This window comes from Protopterus annectens, chromosome 7.part0 (genome assembly GCF_019279795.1).
Source record: "Protopterus annectens isolate FY-2018-M chromosome 7.part0, PAN1.0, whole genome shotgun sequence".
NCBI classification, from domain to species: domain Eukaryota; kingdom Metazoa; phylum Chordata; order Ceratodontiformes; family Protopteridae; genus Protopterus; species Protopterus annectens.
Window position 1 is genome coordinate 1165862961 of NC_056739.1, and position 21080 is coordinate 1165884040.

At 39.4% G+C, this 21080-nt stretch overlaps 1 protein-coding gene across 1 annotated transcript in view; it reads right to left on the reverse strand.

The window, feature by feature from the left end:
• Positions 1-6022: 6022 nt before the first annotated feature.
• The window catches only part of LOC122806144 (coiled-coil domain-containing protein 33-like), a 1182030-nt gene continuing 1166972 nt past the window's right edge, over positions 6023-21080 (reverse strand). Inside the window, exon 6 of the mRNA XM_044076381.1 lies at positions 6023-6441. Coding sequence (XP_043932316.1) covers positions 6023-6441 — 419 coding nt within the window. The remainder of the gene's footprint in view (positions 6442-21080) is intronic.

The following is a 21080-nucleotide window of genomic DNA, read 5'->3' on the forward strand; positions in this document are numbered from 1 at the left end:
GGGAGATTTCCCTTTCTGCGCTGTAGTGCAATCTCAGAGTTGGAATAAATAAATAGCGGGGTGTGTGGGGGTGTAGGGGGGCTTGCCCCCCTGCAGAAACACTTTGTTGTGTTACGTTTTTCTGTTTTTCAGCTCCCTTTCACAAAGTCGAGCTTCAGAAATTTGAGCATATGGCTTCGGCCATATGCATTTCGAGTTTCTGAACGTTCAACTTTGTGAAGGGGAACCGTTTTGACGGGGTTTTAAGTACTGACCTTAACTTTATTTATTTATTTTTATTTATTTATTTTATTTTACATTTGTTGACCGGGCTAGTCTGGCTGGATACATGTCCATTTTCAGCAGAGGCCCGAGGAGAAAAGCTCCACTATATACTAAGTACATTACATAATAAAATTTACTACTCTAAGTTAAAAGCTAAGATCAGATCTTACAAAAAAGGAAAGATAATTTAAAAGAAACAAGTTTACAATAAGCAGTTCATTAAATATACACAATTGTACAAAAAGTACATACTTAAATCTCAAAACAGTGAAAGAAACAAAACTGAGGAGGGTAGAGAAGAAAAGAGTGGAGGGGAAACAGGGTAAGAGAAAATGACACTATCCATTCATATTTACCATACACAATTCTCATGACCCCATGCCATGATCCATGCCCCCTTGCTGCTGTTGTGACACTTCATGTCTTGAAGTATGACTTTGTTAAATGACTGCAAAGAATATCACTGAAACTGCATACTGGCAAGGGCATAGTCCTAGAAGAGGGAGACCCACTAGTTCTTTTGCTAAGCATGTTAAAGAAATTGGTATGCAACATATATTTAAATTCAGGGGTATACAAAAATTAGTACCAAAAGTAAGAGGAGGTGATATTAGTAATAATACAGAAATAGTTGAATATAAATGGATTTTGAGAATGCAGGCTGATAAGGAGCCAGATTTGAATGCTGCTGTAAGTCTTAAACCAATACTGAAATTTAAACAAATGAGGCTATAAATAGGATTTATAAAAAGTAAAAAAGTAAAAACAGTTTTTTGTATATGGTACAAGTTAATTAATTTTCATGTTTGAATCTTTTAGGAACGTTGACTGGTGTTTTATGTCATGTGACTGATATAAAGTCACTGAATGTAGCTGGTCTGTAGAAGCATTGACAAAGGGAAGTGTCCTGCAAGCTTTGCTTGTGTGTATTTTTTTGCCATTAAACTTATCTGGCATTTAAGGTCTAGCATTTTTTGCATTTAATACTTGGATAAGTGAAATGTTTCATACAGAGTTCACCTTCCCATGTTTTCTGTATTGTTGCTAACAGATGGAGTATTTGTGATGATTTCTACCCTCATCTTAGAGAGACGACTTCAGAAATAGCAATTCTATACTCTTCAGAATATCTTAACTTCTGATTTGCTTGCCTTCTGCTCTCATTTTACACACACACACACACATACACACACACACACACACACACACACACACACATACACACGTGCGTGCACACACATGCGCACACACACACACACACACACACACACACACACACACACACACACACACACACTTTGCAACTATTTTTCTATTGTTTCCAGAAAGTTCCATCAGGCTTCCTTCATAGTATGTTAATCATTATAACAAAGGAAGGAAAATTATTGTTGGCAGAAACTAGGAGTACATTAAATATTTATTAATGTCAGCAGTTAGTAAATGGCAATTTTTTTCCAGGGGGGTTACTTTATGTACAACATTTCACATTGCCATAAGAAGTTTCTTCAAATGAAATTTCTTTTAAAATAATCAATACGCAAAAAATCCCAAACAGCTGTACATGCATACTTTACTGTACATTACTCATCTGCTTATTACTCACACACCCAGGAACCTCACATGGCTTTCCTGAAAACACTGGAGGGGATAAATGTATCTCCAAACACCATTATACTAGGTGACTTCAATTACCCAAATATAGACTGGGAACACTACTCAAGCCCAAACACTCTGGCCCAAATGTTCCTGGAATTCATAAACTCAAATGCCATGGAACAACTAGTCACCATCCCCACAAGAGGAGAAAACATACTTGATCTCATCATCACTAACATGGGAGCACAATGTTCAACACCTGAAGTATACCCCTCACTGGTGAGATCAGATCACAAGCTAATCTTGCTGGAGGTCCTCATCCCACCCCCACCTGAAACAAAAAAAAAACACAGTAAAGAACTTCTCAAAAGCTGACTTCACACTTCTAAAGACTAGTGTGGTCTCCTTTAAGGCCCCCGAGCCTGCGGTAAACACTACGCAAGCCGCTGAATCACTTACAAATGCCTTCTACCAGCACCTGCAGGACTGCATGGATCAGGCAATCCCAAACAAAACAAAGACTCTCTGTACCAAAGGCAGGCGTCCAGTCTGGTGGACCCCAGCCATAAACAAACTCTACAACAAAAGGAGGAGGCTACTACAAGATAGAGCTAAATCCTTAAGAGGTAAGACACCTTTGATCATTATAAGTACAAAGCTAAGAGCTCTCATAAAATCATCCAAAGCAAATTTTGAGAAAAAATAGCTAAGGACTCAAAAGACAATCATAAGGCCTTCTTTAGCTATGTTAGAAACCTGGGAGGAAGCTCCCAGATATGCTCAGAATTAGTTCAAAACGATGTGAAGATTACTGATCCTACAGACATTGCCAACATACTGGCTGACAGGTTCAGTGCAAACTTCACCCCACCCCCCCAAAAGGAGATATATCTATACCAAATTATAGTAGCCCCCCAAACATTTCTAATGCCCAGGTGAAAACTGCTCTCTCCAAGGCAAAAAACACTGCATCCATGGGACCTGATGGTGTCCCCGGATGTGTACTCCACGAACTCAACGAGGAATTAAACCCACAGTTAGGACAGCTGTTTAATCTCAGTCTCACCTCTGGATACGTACCCAGGGAGTGGCGCACAGCGACTGTGGTCCCACTTCACAAAGGCGCTGCCTCCACCGACCCTGGAAATTACTGTCCCATTAGCTTGACAAGCCTTATCTGCAAAGCCATGGAAAGGATCATAATGGATCTCATAAATAAAGACATAGGGAATTTGTAGACTCTGGATCAAACCCAGTTTGGCTTTGTCAAAGGCAGATCATGCCTTCTAAACTTGGTTGACTTCTTTGAAACGGTCACCAAGGCCATTGATGAGGGTAAGGCAGTCCATACAGCCTACCTGGACCTAGCAAAGGCCTTTGATACAATACCCCACTCGGGTATCATTGAAAAACTCATCAGCCTAAAGGTAAACCCATACGTCACAAGATGGGTTGCAAACTGGCTGAGTGACAGAACCCACAGGGTCAGAGTTGCTGGCGCCATGTCAGACTCAATGCCTGTCACAAGTGGTGTCCCACAGGGCTCAGTCCTGGGCCCACTCTTGTTCGGCATCTACTTCTCCAAGTACAAGCAAACACAGGAGGGTTATGGCTGACCAAGTTTGCAGATGACTGCAAACTGGGCGCCATAGTCGAAAACACATCTGACACAGATATCCTTCAGAAGGGCCTCACAGAAACGGATAACTGGTGCCAGAGCCATGGCCTAAAGTTAAATGCCAAAAAATGCATAGTTATACCCTTCGGGAAAATCAAGGTTACCCCTAGCTACCATATAAGAGGCAATCCACTGAGCACAGAAGAAGTTATCAGGGACCTGGGGACCCAGGTTGACAGTAACCTTTCATTCGACACTCATGTTGCTAAAATAGTTAGGAAGACCTTCTACATTGCCCACCTGATCATGAAGGGTTTTACATCTAGATCAAGGGAGGTCATAGTCTCCCTGTACTCATCACTCATCAGACCAATGATTGAGTACAATGCCCCATTCTGAATGTATCTGACCCGACACTTGCAGCAGCTGGAGAGGCCCCAAAAGTTCCTCACCAAAAGGATAAAAGGTCTCAAAGATATGTCTTATGCTGCCCGGCTGAAAGAACTCCAGCTCTATTCAGTCGCACGCCTGCTCAGAGGTGACCTGTGCCTGACATACAAGGCCATGTCAAACCCAGATTTGATGAACATGCTTCACCTCAAAAAATCGAAATCTCTTAGAGCCACAAGGGCAGGAGACCTAAACCTAGACACAGCTATTAATAGGACGTGCTGGAGGGATAGATTCATCACCCAAAGACTCCCTATGCTGTGGAACAAAATCCCAGTATATGTGAGGCAGAGCACCTCGCTGGCTTTGTTCAAGAGGAATCTTGACCAATGGATGGGAGATCGCAGATATACCCCAGGGATTACCTCAGTGTCTCTGCTCGACAGAGGCACTGCAAAATAATGGGCATAGTTTCTCCAAACTAAAGGGGTGGCGTAAGCCACAAAACTATGGGCTAGGCTTGTAAATGCCCTCGGGCAGATAGCCTAGTATAAACCTATGAACCTATGAACCTATTACATCATGCAACATATTTTCACAGGTAAATGTTTGATATGACTAATACACACTATACCTTTTTCAGTTTGTGATTACCACAACACATTACACATATATACATTCATTGTCAGACAATAGAAACCATGACACAAGCCAAACTACACACAGTACTTCTACATGAGAAACTCGTATTGCGATTTGCACCTTCTTAAGGCTAGCAAAAAATGCATATGAAATTAAGCTACCTATACAGAGCTAAGGAATATTTTACAGACACTTCAATTAAGTAAATAGCAGCAACCTTCCTACTCGAACCCCTCTTGTATGCATTCCCTGTTTTCACAAATCTTACACTCACCCTTTTATTACAACTTGATGCATGCTAAAACAAAATATCAAAATTCACAGCAAACATTTCTGAAAAAAAAATCTCATCACTGTTCAACCCTAAGGAAGCTAAACTGGCTATAACTTCCAGACTTCTTAACCTATACACAACTTGATATGGCTCACAACCTAATATACAAACCAAAAAACTGTCCTTCTCAGAAAAATATACTACAACTGTACTCTAACATCAGAGCTCCCCATTCTAGTAACAAATCTCTCCTATTCACCACTAAGTCTAACTCTACTGGAAATTCACCATACTCCTACCAAGAGTCAGTGACAACTGATTAAAGACTATCAGAGCTTTGAGACCCTACTGAAACACCTTTGACATACCTGGCTCTGGTCTTGCTCTACAGCTGGGTAACTTCTAGTCATATGACTTGTCCAGTCTGCACTAATTACCTAACTTACCTTTTATTTCCTCACTTTACATACTACTGACATATGTCAACACGTCTTTATCATGAAATAACCTAACTAAATTGTTTTAACATTTTGTTCTGTCTTCTCTTGCCCTCTTTTTTTTCTCTTCATATTTCCCATCTCGTTCTCACATTTGATTCTACAGTTGTCCATCTTGTTACTCATCCTGTTTGAAACTTCCTGTGATTTCCACATTGTATATTCATATTATACTGTTATTCTTCCATTATTGCATTAATAGGATGTAACTTTCTAGTGTGTATATGTGAAGATGTCCTCCATGGGCTGCTGCTGAAAAAAGGGTCTTAAACCCAGTCAGACTTGTCCAGTCAACAAAGACAAACAGACAAATACATAAATAAATCTTTTTTTTTTCAGGACTGTGAGGAACCTAGACTTTATCCCAGCAAGGAATGGGTACAAGGAGAGGAATAATTTGTTAAGATGTGTTCAACCACATATATATAAAAATAATTAGTAAGTACATTAGTCAGCTGTAAACTGCACAGGTTCTCAGACTTATTCCAAGTGAACTTTCCAAGACATAGAAAAAAGTACTTTGAGAGTTCTTCTTAATATAAATTTAAAAAGTGACAATACTGCAACTCGCCTTTACTAAAGCAGACAGCCCCTCTCAAAAAACATAAGCAATTGCACTTAGCATATTCAAGATCTGACTTGAGTTTTCTTTTTTTTTTTTTTTTTTTTTTTTATTGGCAACACTTGTGCATATTCAGTGACTACTTTTTTTCATTTAGCTTGTTTCCATTTAAAATAACTTCACAGAACATTTTCAGCCATACTAGGGCTGCATCCAAGAGAGACAAGCAGCCCACCCCCAGGGGGATCATTCTGAACATTTGATAACAGTAAACAAATTAATTTACAATGAATCTTAACTTGAAACTTGAACATGATGATTACATGCAGAATAACAGTGTGTTTTGTTGAGGAGTTCACTTGCACAAAGAAATACTGCGTAACAGTTGTATCTTTGCAAACGTTATGTTGAACAGCATGAGTACGATTGTACAATAAGACTGTAGTTACTGCACTGTGAGAGCATGCCAGGCTGTGTGTGTGTCTTACCTTCTGTAGCTCCAGGTGGTAATGATGGAAAGGCTGAAGGTACCTCACAGGGATACAAAACTCTGCCAGCAGCTCCTTACTTATGCTGTCTGCAATGTGAAGCACCACATCTAGGACAAACAAAATGGAATAACAGAGTAAAGATGTAGAGATGTATAACTGCAAACAGCGCCTATGAATGGTACACTATATTAGGAAAGATTCTGAATTTGCAGTTTAGGTACATTAGTCTAGAAAGTGGTTATAAGGCTCATTGGGCTGATATACCACATAGTGATCAGTTAATAATTTTAACAGACATCTGTGGAGAGAAGTCATACTAGTTTGTAAAATATATTGCAAATTGATCGGAGGAATTTCAAAATACTGCTCTTTTTTCAATAAGAGGTCACCATATGAAGATAAAGGCTTGATGATTTCTTTGTTTATTTGAAGTCAGTTCACTAATAAAGAAAAGCACAAAAAATGCCCAAGTGCAAGATATGTTTAATGGAGAGTACTCAAAAAAAGCAAATGAACATTAGGAAGTAGATATGCTTGAAAAATAAGGGCAGCAAAACAAGGAAATATAGTGTTAAGATCATGTTTCACTTAAATGTAGTTTGTTACCCAACAGTATTTTTCTTTTCATAGGCCAAGAAATGCAGCCATGTTAAAGCAGGCCTGTATCTTCCTTTTATACATGCAGCTTCAGTAGAAAGAAATCTTTCAGTGAAGGATACAAATGAGCTCAGAGAATTAACCATACAAGCCAATCTTGTTTAGTTGGTATGAGGCTTGGGAACCAAGGTTAAAGACACATGTAGAACTTGTAGAAATTTTACAAGGTTTTGGTTTTAAGAGATTTACGTCAGACACAGAAGTCAGTAAGTTTGAAATGATACACAGAAGGACATTGCAGTGCAGTCCACAGAAGTTTGGTATAGACATTCAAAATATTGAGTGCAGATGTCAGGTCAAATGTCCAGCAGTTCAGAAACTACAGAAAGCAGGGCAGCCTGCCATTGAGGAGAAAAAGCAACAATTTTGAACACAGAAACTAAGGACAGTATAATGAGTGCAGAAGCCATAAACAGTACAATTCCATCTATTTCAGTTTATCAGCACTGTTATTGGAGACAATAAGATTTGATTTGGATATTGATCACATCTACTGCATAATAAACCACCTTCATTAGATCTTGTGTACAGGCTTTTATTCTGAAAGGTGCAAGAAGAACTGACATGCAGAAAAGAGACTGACACCTGTTCGACAGAAGGACCTCAGAGACGTACATTTCATTTACCCATGAAGAGTGATCCATGCATCACAGCTAAATCTACTACAGATCCCTCAACAGGACATAACAGAAATCAAACCAAACATCCTGGAAATCAACACAAAACTGCTACGATCCATCTTTTCAGTGGTTTATATGGACTGATATAAACAGTATACATTATATCCTTGTGCACTGCTTATAGCTGATCTGTCTATGTATGTATATTTATTTATTATGATCTATCACTTTCTCTTGTGACATAAGTAACTACAAACCTGCCCATAAAACTTTTAAAGCTTTACTTAGCAGATTATCATTCTGATCCAGGAATAAACTCCATTTCACAAATATGTAACCTGGATTTGTTTACCTGGCATGCCTTCAATAAGATCGTTTGATTGTGTACCTTCACACATCCTTGGATTTAACCAACGTGTGTACTGATTCCATCAACAGTCTACTTTTTTACACGTTCATTTTTAATCTCGTAGACAATTTTGTCTGAGAGATGAATCATGTAAATCACCAAACCCACAGCCTTTTGTTTTGTTTTTTTTGTTTTGTTCTTTAGCTCTGTCACATAAGCATCAGCAGTTTCCTGTAAACACCAGTTCATTGGGAAAAAAGGCTGACAAATGACAGATCTTTTTGTTACACAGAAGGTTTTTAAATTCTTTCTTATGATTGGTAACTTCTGTCTCTCCTTCAATTTGAGATTGGATGCATTAAACTCTTTGATGACTTACTCCCCTGAGACATACAGGAATATTGTACATTGTATTTTTTCTGCATTTTGACAAGTCCAGTTGCAGTGAGATAGAGCTCAGATTTCTGGACCATAGCTTCTAGTTTTCTAATACGCTACTGTGGTATTTGAGAGGCATTTCTGGTTGTAATGGATTTGCAAATTAATGAATGTATTAACAAATGTATAGGCAGGCATTAGTGCAAAAGAAAGAAACAGATTGCTCAGTTACTATTTTTGTCTAAGATGAGAATATATTTTACTAGAAAAATACTATATGAAAGTCAAGACATTTTGTGGTTACTTGTTCAACTAACTACTGCCCATGTTGGTATCATGCACACAAATTTCACAGACCAAAGTATCTTTAAAACTCATTTTACTCAGAATTTGGCAACAGATTGACTGTAGAACATTTTGGAAGTGAATGGTTGTAGTGATTTTCAAGCAATAGCTGTCATCTTCCACTAGTAGAGACATGCACCTTTTAGAAGAGTGGTTGATTTGCTCTGCATCAAGATGGTAACAGATCTCAAGGGACTGATTATCTAAGTTCATAGACTGTCTGCTTACTTGATGAGTTGAAGAGAGACCATTTGGTTTGTGAGACCTCCTAAGACCTTCCACTGGAATGGTAATATACCAAGAGAAGTAAAATTCACACAAATACCTTTTGATGGCCCTGAAAAATGATATATTAATAACTGAGGAGCTATGAGAATGTGGTGTAATGCCTTGCAGTGATGCAGCAGTTGAGTTCTAATTTCTCAAAATTGCTTAAAAGATGAAAACAATGATTATAAAGGAATTTACCAAATGGGGAAGAACACTGAGGAACCACCAACATATAATAAGAAAAATAATATATATATATATATATATATATATACACACACACACACACACACACACACACACACACACACACACACACACACACACACACACAATTTTTATCTTCTTTTCACATTTAGACAATGTGAAGTTTGACTGCTATAGTGAAAAACTATTAGATAGAAGGCATTGCAATTTAAATCTGAGTAATCTGTGACCATATCATATAAACTATCTTTGACAGTTTCTACATGTGCACAGAGAATATATAATAAAAACAAATGTAAGGTATTGCAATTTAAAAAAAATGAATACAACTTTTCTGCATGATTAAGATAAATAAGAGTTGCTTCCCTTTTGAGAGAATAATATGCCCATAACCTGCACAATGTTGAGGCAGATGCCAAAGAAAGCAAGAAGAGTATAGAAGGAGCAGCACAAACCAAACCCCAGGACCATTATTACATTGTTAAAAGCAAAATACTACCCAAAGTTCTCAAGAATAGCACGTTAATTGAAAAAGAGAAAACTACATTAAGTTAAAAGCAAATATATCTGGGTGAAATGTTAGAATGATATAATAAGAAGTCTTATCTACTATAAAGCTTACAATCAATGTTAACATAAAATTGATACAAGACAAGAAGGAAGGGGGTCCAGTGGTAGAAAAAAAAACTCATGAAGGTGTCACTAGGGGGATCAGAGATACTGACATAAGCAAATGTTTCTTACAGAAAGGCAGACAACACATTAAACATTAAAAAGAAAGAAGGGGGGGTCCCTACCCACCATTGTGAAAACATTTTTTCATTTGTTGTATTATACTATTAATGATGTTAAAAAGAAAAAAAAAGAAAAATGGACAAATGGTGTGTTAATAACCCCAACATACATATATCAGTCTGTGGTGGTATTGATTAAAAGATGCAGCAATGATGAAGGCTATTGATGTCTACAGAGAAAGGATGCAGGAAGCTTCCTTGTGCCTGGCTAGGATACCTGTGACTGAAAGTCTTTGACTACTTTTAAAATCAGCTGGGCCTACAAATCTGATATAAGTATACTTTTTTTGCACTTGCTTTAACTGATTAATGATATTTAACACTTCTGTGCTGCATTTATTTATTTGGTTGAATTTGTAACTGTTTTTCAGCCTGAAATTGTTACAGAAACTCCATCTATTTGTCGCTGTACTGTTCTTAGGTTGTTTTAACAATATTCTGATATTTCCTAACCTCCTCTGATACTGCAAAAGCTGTTCCAAGTTAGTCTGCCAAAGTATTTCGAAGTTTTGCAAAGTTTGTGTGTTGCGAACATTTCTCAGGGTTAATGAACTTATTTCCAATGATTCCTGATATTCCAGGAATTCTTATTTATTTTGTAAAGCATTTGCTACTGCACTTGAGCTCAAAGCCAGTTCGTTTTACATTGGAAGGGTTCTTTTTCACTCTGGTGGGAGCAGACAGCTAAATTCAACCCATCCAAGATGGGAACTACTGGTCGATAGCTTATTGTGTTTTTGTCTAATTGGCCTTAGGGTTTAACTTTATAAGCCTTTCATACTGCTCGTGTAAAATAATTACATTTTTGTGTGACTGTGCTCATTTATTCAGAGCTTCTTTTTGTCTAGCTTGGACACCTGTGACTGCAAGACTTTGATTGCTTCTAAAATCATCTGGACCTATAAAGTTGATATAAGTATATTTTTTTGCACTTGCAGAAATATTTAACACTTCTGTGGTGCATTTATTTATTTGGTTGAATTTAACACTGTTTTTTATCCTGCACTTGTTAAAGAAGCTCCATCTGTTTGTTACATAGTTCCCCGTGCTTGCATATAAATAAGCTAACCTTTCCAGTTTAAAATCCTCTACAGGAAACATTCTCCATAGTCTCCCACTGTTCACAACTGTTTGAAGAACTGCCAGTTTGTGCACAGGGTGGTACCACTGCAGGTCATCAGTATACTAAATACTCTCACTTTGACCTTTAAGTGATTCTCCCTTACTCCTTCCCATCTAGACATTGTGTTTCCTTGCCTTACATAGCATAGGCTAGATTCAGACCTGCTGAATCCAGACTGTTTGGTATCACTGTGCTCTTAGACTAAGAGGGATTTCCTGAACCCTTGAGGCAGAAATGTGTAGCTCAGGACCCATCTGAGTTGTGGATTGCTGGAGAAAGGCTCAGCCTGGGGCTTTCCCATTGGTAGTGTTAAAACTATTTAAATTTGCCTATATATATATATATATATATATATATATATATATATATATATATATATATATATATATATATAAGCATCAATGTTTGGCAACTTCAGCCAGAGTTCTGGAGTGCATCTGCACTGAAATCCAAGGCATCCAATGAAAACAACTGAAAAATAAGTATATTTTAAGCCAGCACTGTACTTTGTTAACTGTATTTAAAATAATTGCTGCTTCATTTTTGTTGTTTGTGATCAAGTCCAGCTACCCCACTTCCATCCCAAATACCACATCCAGAAAAATCCTGACATAATGGATAGAAGGTTTCCCATCATTTCTCCTGGCAGCTTGACTGACATGGGGATCTTGGGGCAATGTAGAAGTTGCTTCATGTATACTGACACCATTTACTCCAAAAGTAAACTAACACCCTATGTGAGAGATGCAAATACACTGTGGAAATGAAGTCACTTCTCTCACATGAAAACAAACTGGACATCAAATAGGTTATCAGCACACACATTTCATCTCTCAAACAAAATAAGGTCACAACACATAAACACATATACACACAGGTACCCACTAAAAGCCTTCCAAAAGAACAGAGACCTCCCAAATGCACATCACCCAAATACCACTAAGCATAAAGAAACCACTACACATATCAACACACACCCGTGTCTCAACAAATAAGCCCTTAAGTCAAAATACATTAAATGTCTTGGTCATAGGCAACACACAGATGTACTCCTCACCAGACTGGACAAGGAGGTCGTCAAGGTCAGCTGCTTATCAGGTGCCAGGATCTGACAAATCACACATGAACTCAAGCCACTCATTAAGTACCATTATAACTCAGTCATAGTCCATGTTGGAGTGAATGACTTGAGAAATACCTCTCTGGACTATATGAACAGGCATGAAAGAGCTCACTGAATATGTGTCCCAGACAGGTATGTCCCTAGCCCTAAGTAGCATCCTACCCTCACCCAGGATGATGCCACAATATAAACAACAAATTACTGACTTCAACAATTGGCTCAGCTTCTGGGGGATCCAGTATCTGTCAGTCTGGGAATATATGGTAGACACACCTTGCTGCTTTTCTAGAGATGGTCTGTACCTGTCTTCCTAGGCTTTAGGTTACTGGCAAAGGCCCTTGCCTCCCCCCATAGTGCCTTTTTTAGGAAATGTCAAAACAACAAATTTTCCAATGTAACAAAATCTAACTGAGACAAACTCAGGATCATACTGCTTAATGCTAGGAGTTTAAACAGGAAACTGCACTCCCTGGAAGCACTCATCACCTTGCAGGATTTTGACATCTCTACAGTGACTTTGACATAGTTCAAGGCTACTGAGAGCACCCCAGCCATGCAAGGTTACAATGCCTTCCACATGTTCAGACCTCAAAATGAGCATTAAGGAAGCAAAGGTGGAGGTGTATCCATCTTCATTAAAACCAAATACACTTTGAGACTTGGTCAAACAACATGACTCTTTTAAACTACTCAAAGTCCAATTAACTATTGGGAAAGTACCAGATCACATCACTGCTAGCTATAGATCCCATACCATGAACCGGGGTAAGCACACCGCCTACGTCGATTTACTGGAATCCCTCGCCATATAGCCCAACACCTTAGCCATGGGAGATTTCAACTATCCTTCCATAGACTAGTGGATATACATGAGTAAAAACACATTCACCCAGAGTTTCCTGGACTTTGTTAGTACAAATGCTCTGCACCCCCACTAGGAGTTCTAATGTTCTGGACATAGTACTCACCAACATGGGGGGGGGGTCACCCTACTTCCCCATGTGTGATGCCCTCCTTGGTTAAGGCAGACCACAAATCAGTCTCATTTGAAGTAACTAATGAAACTGACACATTCACAGGAACAAAAATTATAAAAAACTTGACCAAAGCTAACTACAGCCCACTAAGCGATGGTATAAAAAGCTTCATACCACCCACAATTGCAGACATCAGTGATCACTATGCAGAAGTATATGCAAATGCCCTCTACAAAACACTTAATTGACTGCATAAACACTGATGTACCTGACTGGATAAAAATCAGGTCTTCCCCTAAAAACAAACCATCATGGTGGACTTCAAGTATAAACGGAATAACAAGAGGAAGAAACTGTTGTCCAAAAGTGAGAAGGATATCACTCTGCAGAGGAGGAGGTCCCTCCTAAGCCTAAACAAGAAAATCAGAAATGTTGCAAAGTCTTCTAAAGCAAATTATAAAACTAAAGTCCCATCCCTAGCCAAGGATAATAATAAGGCATTCTGAAGCCTAAACGGGAATGCCCAGCTATGTGGTTGTAAATGGGATCACTTATACTACACCAGAAGATATTGGCAACCTGCTAGCTGACAGATTCAGCACAGACCATACCCCTCTATTCCTACCTACCATATCCCAAGCATACCTGGCACCAGCCCTCTGCCTAGTATCGCTAGAGAACAGGTCATCTCTGCACTCCCCAAGGCCAAATACACAGCCTCAATGGGACCAGATAATATCCCAGATTGTTTACTAAACAATCTAAAACAAGACCTAGTAGACCCACTTGGCATTTTCTTTAATCATAGCTTGAGAACTGATTAGGTTTCTACAGAATGGAGAACAGCAACAGTAATCCCCCTGCACAAAGAGGGACCAACAACTGACCCTGGCAACTACAGACCCATAAGTCTAACCAGCCTCATCTGCAAGGCCATGGAAAGAATTATCATAGACCTTACCAAGAAGGACATGGGCAACCTCCAAACACTGGAACCAACCCAGTTTGGCTTTGTTAAGGGTAGATCATGCTTATTAAGCCTGGTAGACTTTTGTGAGAATATCAAAGCCATGGATGAAGGTAAGACAGTGCACACAGCCTATCTCGACCTTGCCACGGCTTTTGACACAATTCCCTCTCTGGCATCATTGAAAAACAGTTGCCAGATATGGATTAACCCTTACATTACTAGATGGGTAGCCAGCTGGCTCACTGACAGAAAATGCACTGTCAAAATTGGTGAGTCCATCTCTACTAGTAGACCTATCACCAGTGGAGTAACACAGGGGTCTATGCTGGGCCCCTTACTGTCTGGCATCTATTTCTCAGAAGTCCAGGCCAAAGTAGATGGCCTTTGACTCACCAAGATCATTGATGATTGCAAACTGGGAGAAATCATTGAGTCCTCCAATGATGTCAACATATTACAAGAAGTGCTAACACAAACAAATGATTGGTTGCAAAGCCATGGTCTAAAACTAAATACAAAAATATAATGCATCATTATTCCCTTTGGCCAAATGCAATTCCCTAGAAATTACAATATTGACAGCACTCTCTTGAGCTCCAACCCAGTGGTCCAAGACTTGGGAACACATGATGATAGCAATCTGAACTTTGACCGCTAAGTTTCCACAGTGGTAAGGAAAGCCTTCTATGTAGTGCACCTCATAAGCAAGGGCATAGCATCCAGGTCAAGGATGTTATAACTCCACTGTACTCAGCCCTCATCAGACCACTAATATAGTATAATGCACCCTTTAGCATATATCTCACAACTCACCTGTAAAAGCTGGAGAGACCTCAGAGGTTTCTCACTAAGAAAATCCAGGGACTCCAAACCATGACCTACGTGGACAGGCTGAAAGACCTGTCACTTTACTCTGTATCTTTTAGGCTGCTGAGAGGTGACTTGTGCCGGTCCTGTAGGCCTTCTCCAATCCTGCCCTAAAGGAGATGCTGCACATTTGCAAGTCAAATGGCTCAAGAGTTACTAGCTCTAGGGATCTCAACTTAGCTTGTGACATTAACAGATCACGCTGGAGAGACAGATATGTCTCCCACAGACAGCTGTTTCTCTGGAATGGACTCCCTATTCTTGCAAAACAGAGCTCCTCAGAGACTCTATTCAAACGCAACCTAGATAATTGGACAGGAGATCGCAGATTCGCTCCTGGGGTGGCACTGATGTCCTTCATAGACAGGGGTAGCTGGTGATCACAGATCCGCTCTGTTCATGAATTTGTTCTGTGAACTATCCAAAAAAAGAACAAATGGGGATACTTGGGATTAACATGGCTAGGCTTGTAAAGGCTCTAGGGCTGCTAGCCTAGTAACCTCTTATGAACCTAAAAATATTATATTATGGAAAATATTTTTTGAGTATGTGGTCAGTATAAGGACCTTTTAGTTATCATAAATTATTTTTTAGCCTATAACACAGAATGTGAAAAGTTATCCTAACAGTAAATGACTAGACAGCTATAACTGATTTTAAGTCAGACAGTTATTCCCCTCAACCAGGATGACATAGTATACATAGGAAGTCATGGTAATATGCTAAAAACTAGGAACAGACTCTGTTTTATTGACTTGTGAAGAATAAAGAATATGCAAGTAAGTATATATACATTTATGAAAGTAAATGATTTGATTTTGTTTTTTTTTTTTTTTACAATAAATTACCTCATGTCTTTCCAGAGTTGAGTGGAATGCAGAGATGTTACCACTAAGGAATCTGGAGTTAGTACAACGGAGTAATTTCCTTGTTATCTGAGAATATTATGTACTAGTGTTTTTCTCCTGTATGTCGAAAATATGAAAACAGAGTTATTCCAGAGAGCTTGAATCAGGTCTGGTATCCCATCTGTGAATCACAGGGTTATGAGAAACAGTACAGAGGATTAGTCCAGATAAAATCACTTTGCTAGCAGAATTAGGAGACTGTTCCTCTCACAGGGAGAGCTTCAGATAGAGAAAGAAGCCTTGTTGAAATTTCAAGACGTTTATTCAGTTAAGTAGGTAGATGGACAAGTGTTCTTGTGCTACTTAGAACATAAACACTCATCCAATTTACCTGAACAAATGACTTGAAACTTCAACAAGGCAGCTTTATTCAGTATCACAAAGAAAAAAAAGTCTCGTAGTGATGTCAAAGTGATTTTATCTGGACAAATACACTGAACTCTGTATGTTGAAAATATTATAAGATTGAAAAATATATAATTTATTTACACAAGATGCAATCCAGGTTGTTTTCACACACTAAATAAATTTAATCACATGAATACATAAACAATGGATTGTAAAAATTCATAAATTTAAATACCTCTTTATTTAACCTTAAAACACTTTAATAAATAATATAAATATTAAAAACTATCTACTATACATGTGTCACATAATATAAAAATACTTACTATATATGTGTAAATAAATATATAAATAACTAAATACATATAGACTAACTATAAGCATGATACTATGATGGTGACTTATTTAGTACTATATAATAATACAAAATTAAATACAATATTAATACAAACTCTACTAATAAAAATTCTAAAAATGGGGTTTGATATGTACTCATTTATTTCTGTGTGGGTGTGTGGTAGCATCAAATAATATTTGCCTGAATGCTTGAAGCCCTTTTAATATTACCCCTCCCTCTAGGATTAGCCTTGATTACTTCTAATAAAACCTGAACTCATGCTCAATTCCTTTATTTATGTTGAAAATATAAAGATTCTTTGAAAATAGATCAGAAATGAAGAGACAAAGGAACAAAAAGAATGTGCCATGAAACCTGCTGTAGTATATAGTATGGGAGTGTATGCAGGGACCTATAGTATGAGGAAGACAACAGTCGAAAGCGCTTATCGGATATCTTCAAGGGACAGTTTTGAGCTTTTTTATTTTTCATTTTATTTTCAAGTCGAAGTTTTATTTGTATTAAAGGACTACATTTTAATTGGAACACTTGTGGATTTCGTTGATTGGCCATCCTTGGGTGGATTTTCTGTCTTTTTTCTGCCAATATTGACTGTTTTTGTGACAGACCACCTTTAGCGTTTGGGAGTTATTTATTCATTTATTTGTAGTCTTAAGTATGGGAGTGTATGCAGGGGCCTTTAGTAGTATAGTATGGGAGTGTATGCAGGGGCCTGTAGTATAAAGTATGGAAGTGTATGCAGGGGTCTGTAGTATATAGTATGGGAGTGTATGCAGGGGCATGTAGTATATAGTATGGGAGTATATGCAGGAGCCTGTAGCATATAGTATGGGAATGTATGCAGGGGCCTGTAGTATATAGTATGGGAGTGTATGCAGGGGTCTATAGTATACAGTATGGGAGAGAAAGCAGGGGCCTGTAGTATAAAGTATGGAAGTGTATGCAGGGGTCTGTAGTATATAGCATGGGAGTGTATGAAGGGGTCTGTAGTATATAGTATGAGAGTGTATGCAGGGGCATGTAGTATATAGTATGGGAGTATATGCAGGGGCCTGTAGCATATAGTATGGGAATGTATGCAGGGGCCTGTAGTATATAGTATGGGAGTGTATGCAGGGGTCTATAGTATATAGTATGGGAGTGAAAGCAGGGGCCTGTAGTATAAAGTATGGAAGTGTATGCAGGGGTCTGTAGTATACAGCATGGGAGTGCATGCAGGGGCATGTAGTATATAGTATGGGAGTGTATGCAGGGACCTGTAGTATATAGTATGGGAGTGTAAGGGGGGCCTGTAGTATATAGTATGGAAGTGTATGCAGGGGGCTGTAGTATATAGTATGGGAGTGTATGCAGTGGCCTGTAGTATATAGTATGGGAGTATATGCAGAGGCCTGTAATATACAGTATGGGAGTGTATGCAGGGGCCTGTAGTATATAGTATGGGAGTGTATGCAGGGGCCTGTAGTATATTGTATGGGAGTGTATGCAGGGGCCTGCATTATATAGTATTGGAGTGTATGCAGGGGCCTGTAGTATAAAGTAAGGGAGTGTATGCATGGGGCTTGTAGTATATAGTATGGAAGTGTATGCAGGGGCCTGTACTACATAGTATGGGAGTGCATGCAGGGGCCTGTAGTATATAGTATGGGAGTGTATGCAGGGGCCTGTAGTCTATAGTATGGGAGTGTATGCAGGGGCCTGTAGTATATAGTATGGGAGTGTATGCAGGGGCCTGTAGTATATAGTATGGGAGTGTATGCAGGGTCCTGTAGTATATAGTATCTGAGTATATGCAGGGGACTGTAGTATATAGTATCTAAGTAAATGCAGGGGCCTGTAGTATATAGTACTGGAGTGTATGCAGGGGCCTGTAGTATAAAGTATGGAAGTGTATGCAGGGGCTAAAGTATATAGTATAGGAGTGTATGCAGGGGCCTGTAGTGTATTGTATTGGAGTGTATGCAGGGGCCTGTAGAGTATAGTATGGGAGTATATGCAGGAACCTGTAGTATATAGTATGGGAGTGTATGCAGGGAGCTGTAGTATATAGCATGGGATTATATGAATGGGCCTGTAGTATATAGTATGGGAGTATATGCAGGGGCCTTTAGTATATAGTATGGGAGTGGATGCATTGGCCTGTAGTATATAGTATGGGAGTGTAGGCAGGGGCCTGTAGTATATAGTATGGGAGTGTATGCAGGGGTCTGTAGTAGATAGTATGGAAGTGTATGCAGGGGCCAAAGTATATAGTATAGGAGTGTATGCAGGGGCCTGTAGTATATAGTATGGGAGTGTATGCAGGGGCCTGTAGTATATAGTATGGTAGTGTATGCAAGGGCCTGTAGTATATAGTATGGGAGTGTGCAGGGGCCTGTAGTATATAGCATGGGAGTGTATGCAGGGGGCTGTAGTATATGGTATGGGAGCATATGCAGGAGCCTGTAGTATAAAGCATGGGGGTGTATGCAGGGGCCTGTGGTATATAGTATGGGAGTGTATGCAGGGGCCTGTAGTATATAGTATGGGAGTCTATGCAGGGGCCTCTAGTATATAGTATGGGAGAGTATGCAGGTGCCTTTAGTATGGGAATGTATGCAGGGGCCTGAGTATAAAATATGGGAGTAAATGCAGGGGCCTGTAGTATATAGTATGGGAGTGTATGCAGGGGCTGTAGTATATAGTATGGGAATGTATGCAGGGGCCTGTAGTATATAGTATGGGAGTGTATGCAGGGACCTGTAGTTTTTAGTATGGGAGTGTATCTAGGGGCCTGTTGTATATAGTATGGGAGTGTATGCAGGGGCCTGTGGTATATAGTATGGGAGTGTATGCAGGGTCCTGTAGTATATAGTATGGGAGTGTATGGGGGCCTGTAGTATATAGTATGGGAGTGTATGCAGGTGCCTTTAGTATATAGTACGGAATGTATGCAGGGGCCTGTAGTATATAATATGGGAGTAAATGCAGGGGCCTGTAGTATATAGTATTGGAGTGTATGCAGGGGCTGTAGTATATAGTATGGGAATGTATGCAGGGGCCTGTAGTATATAGTACGGGAGTGTATGCAGGGGTCTGTAGTATATAGTATGGGAGTGTATGCAGGGACCTGTAGTATTTAGCACGGGAGTGTATCTAGGGGCCTGTAACATATAGTATGGGAGTGTATGCAGGGGACTGTAGTATATATTATGGGAGTGTATGCAGGGGCCTGTAGTATATAGTATGGGAGTGTATGGGGGCCTGTAGTATATAGTATGGGAGTGTATGCAGGGGCATGTAGTATATACTATGGGAGTTTATGCAGGGGACTGTTGTATATAGTATGAGAGTTTATGCAGGGCCTGTAGTATATAGTATGGGATTGTATACAGGGGCTTGTAGTATACAGTATGGGAGTGTATGCAGGGGCCTGTAGTATATCGTATGGGAGTATATGCAGGGGCCTGTAGTATATAGTATGGGAGTATATGCAGGTGCCTGTAGTACATAGTATGAGAGTGGATGCAGGGCCCTGTAGTATATAGTATGGGATTGTATACAGGGGTCTGTAGTATATAGTATGGGAGTGTAGGCAGGGGCCTGTAATATATAGTATGGAAGTATATGCAGAGCCTGTAGTATTTAGTATGGGAGTGTATGAAGGGACCTGTAGTACATAGCATGTGAGTGTATGCAGGGGCCTGTAGTATGTAGTATGGGAGTATATGCAGGGGCCTCTAGTATATAGTATGGGAGTATATGCAGGTGCCTATAGTATATAGTATGGGAGTGGATGCAGGGGCCTGTAGTATATACTAAGGGAGTGGATGCAAGGGCCTGTATATTTTGTATGGGAGTGCATGCAGGGGCCTGTAATATATAGTATGGGAGTTTATGCAGGGGCCAGTAGTATATAGTATGAGAGTGTATGCAGGGTCCTGTAGTATATAGTATGGGAGTGTATGCAGGGGCCTGTAGTATATAGCATGTGAGTGTATGCAGGGGCCTGTAGTATATAGTATGGGAGGGTATGAAGGGACCTGTAGAATATAGTATGGGAGTGTATGCAGGGGCCTGTAGTATATAGTATGGGAGTATATGAAGGGGCCTGTAGCATATAGTATGGGAATATATGCAGGGGCCTGTAGCATATAGTATGGGAGTATATGTAGTGGCCTGTAGTATATAGTATGGGAGTGTATGGGGGGTCTATAGTATATAGTATGGGAGTGTATGCAGGGGCCTGTAGTTTATAGTATGGGAGTGTATGCAGGGGCCTGTAGTATACTGTATTGGAGTTTATGCAGGGGCCTGTAGTATATAGTATGGGAGTGTATGCAGGGGCCTATAGTATATATTATGGGAGTGTATGCAGGGGCCTGTGGTATATAGTATGGGGTATATGGGAAAGGGTTGTAGTTTATAAAATGGGAGTGTATGCAGGGGCCTGTAGTATATAGTATGGGAGTT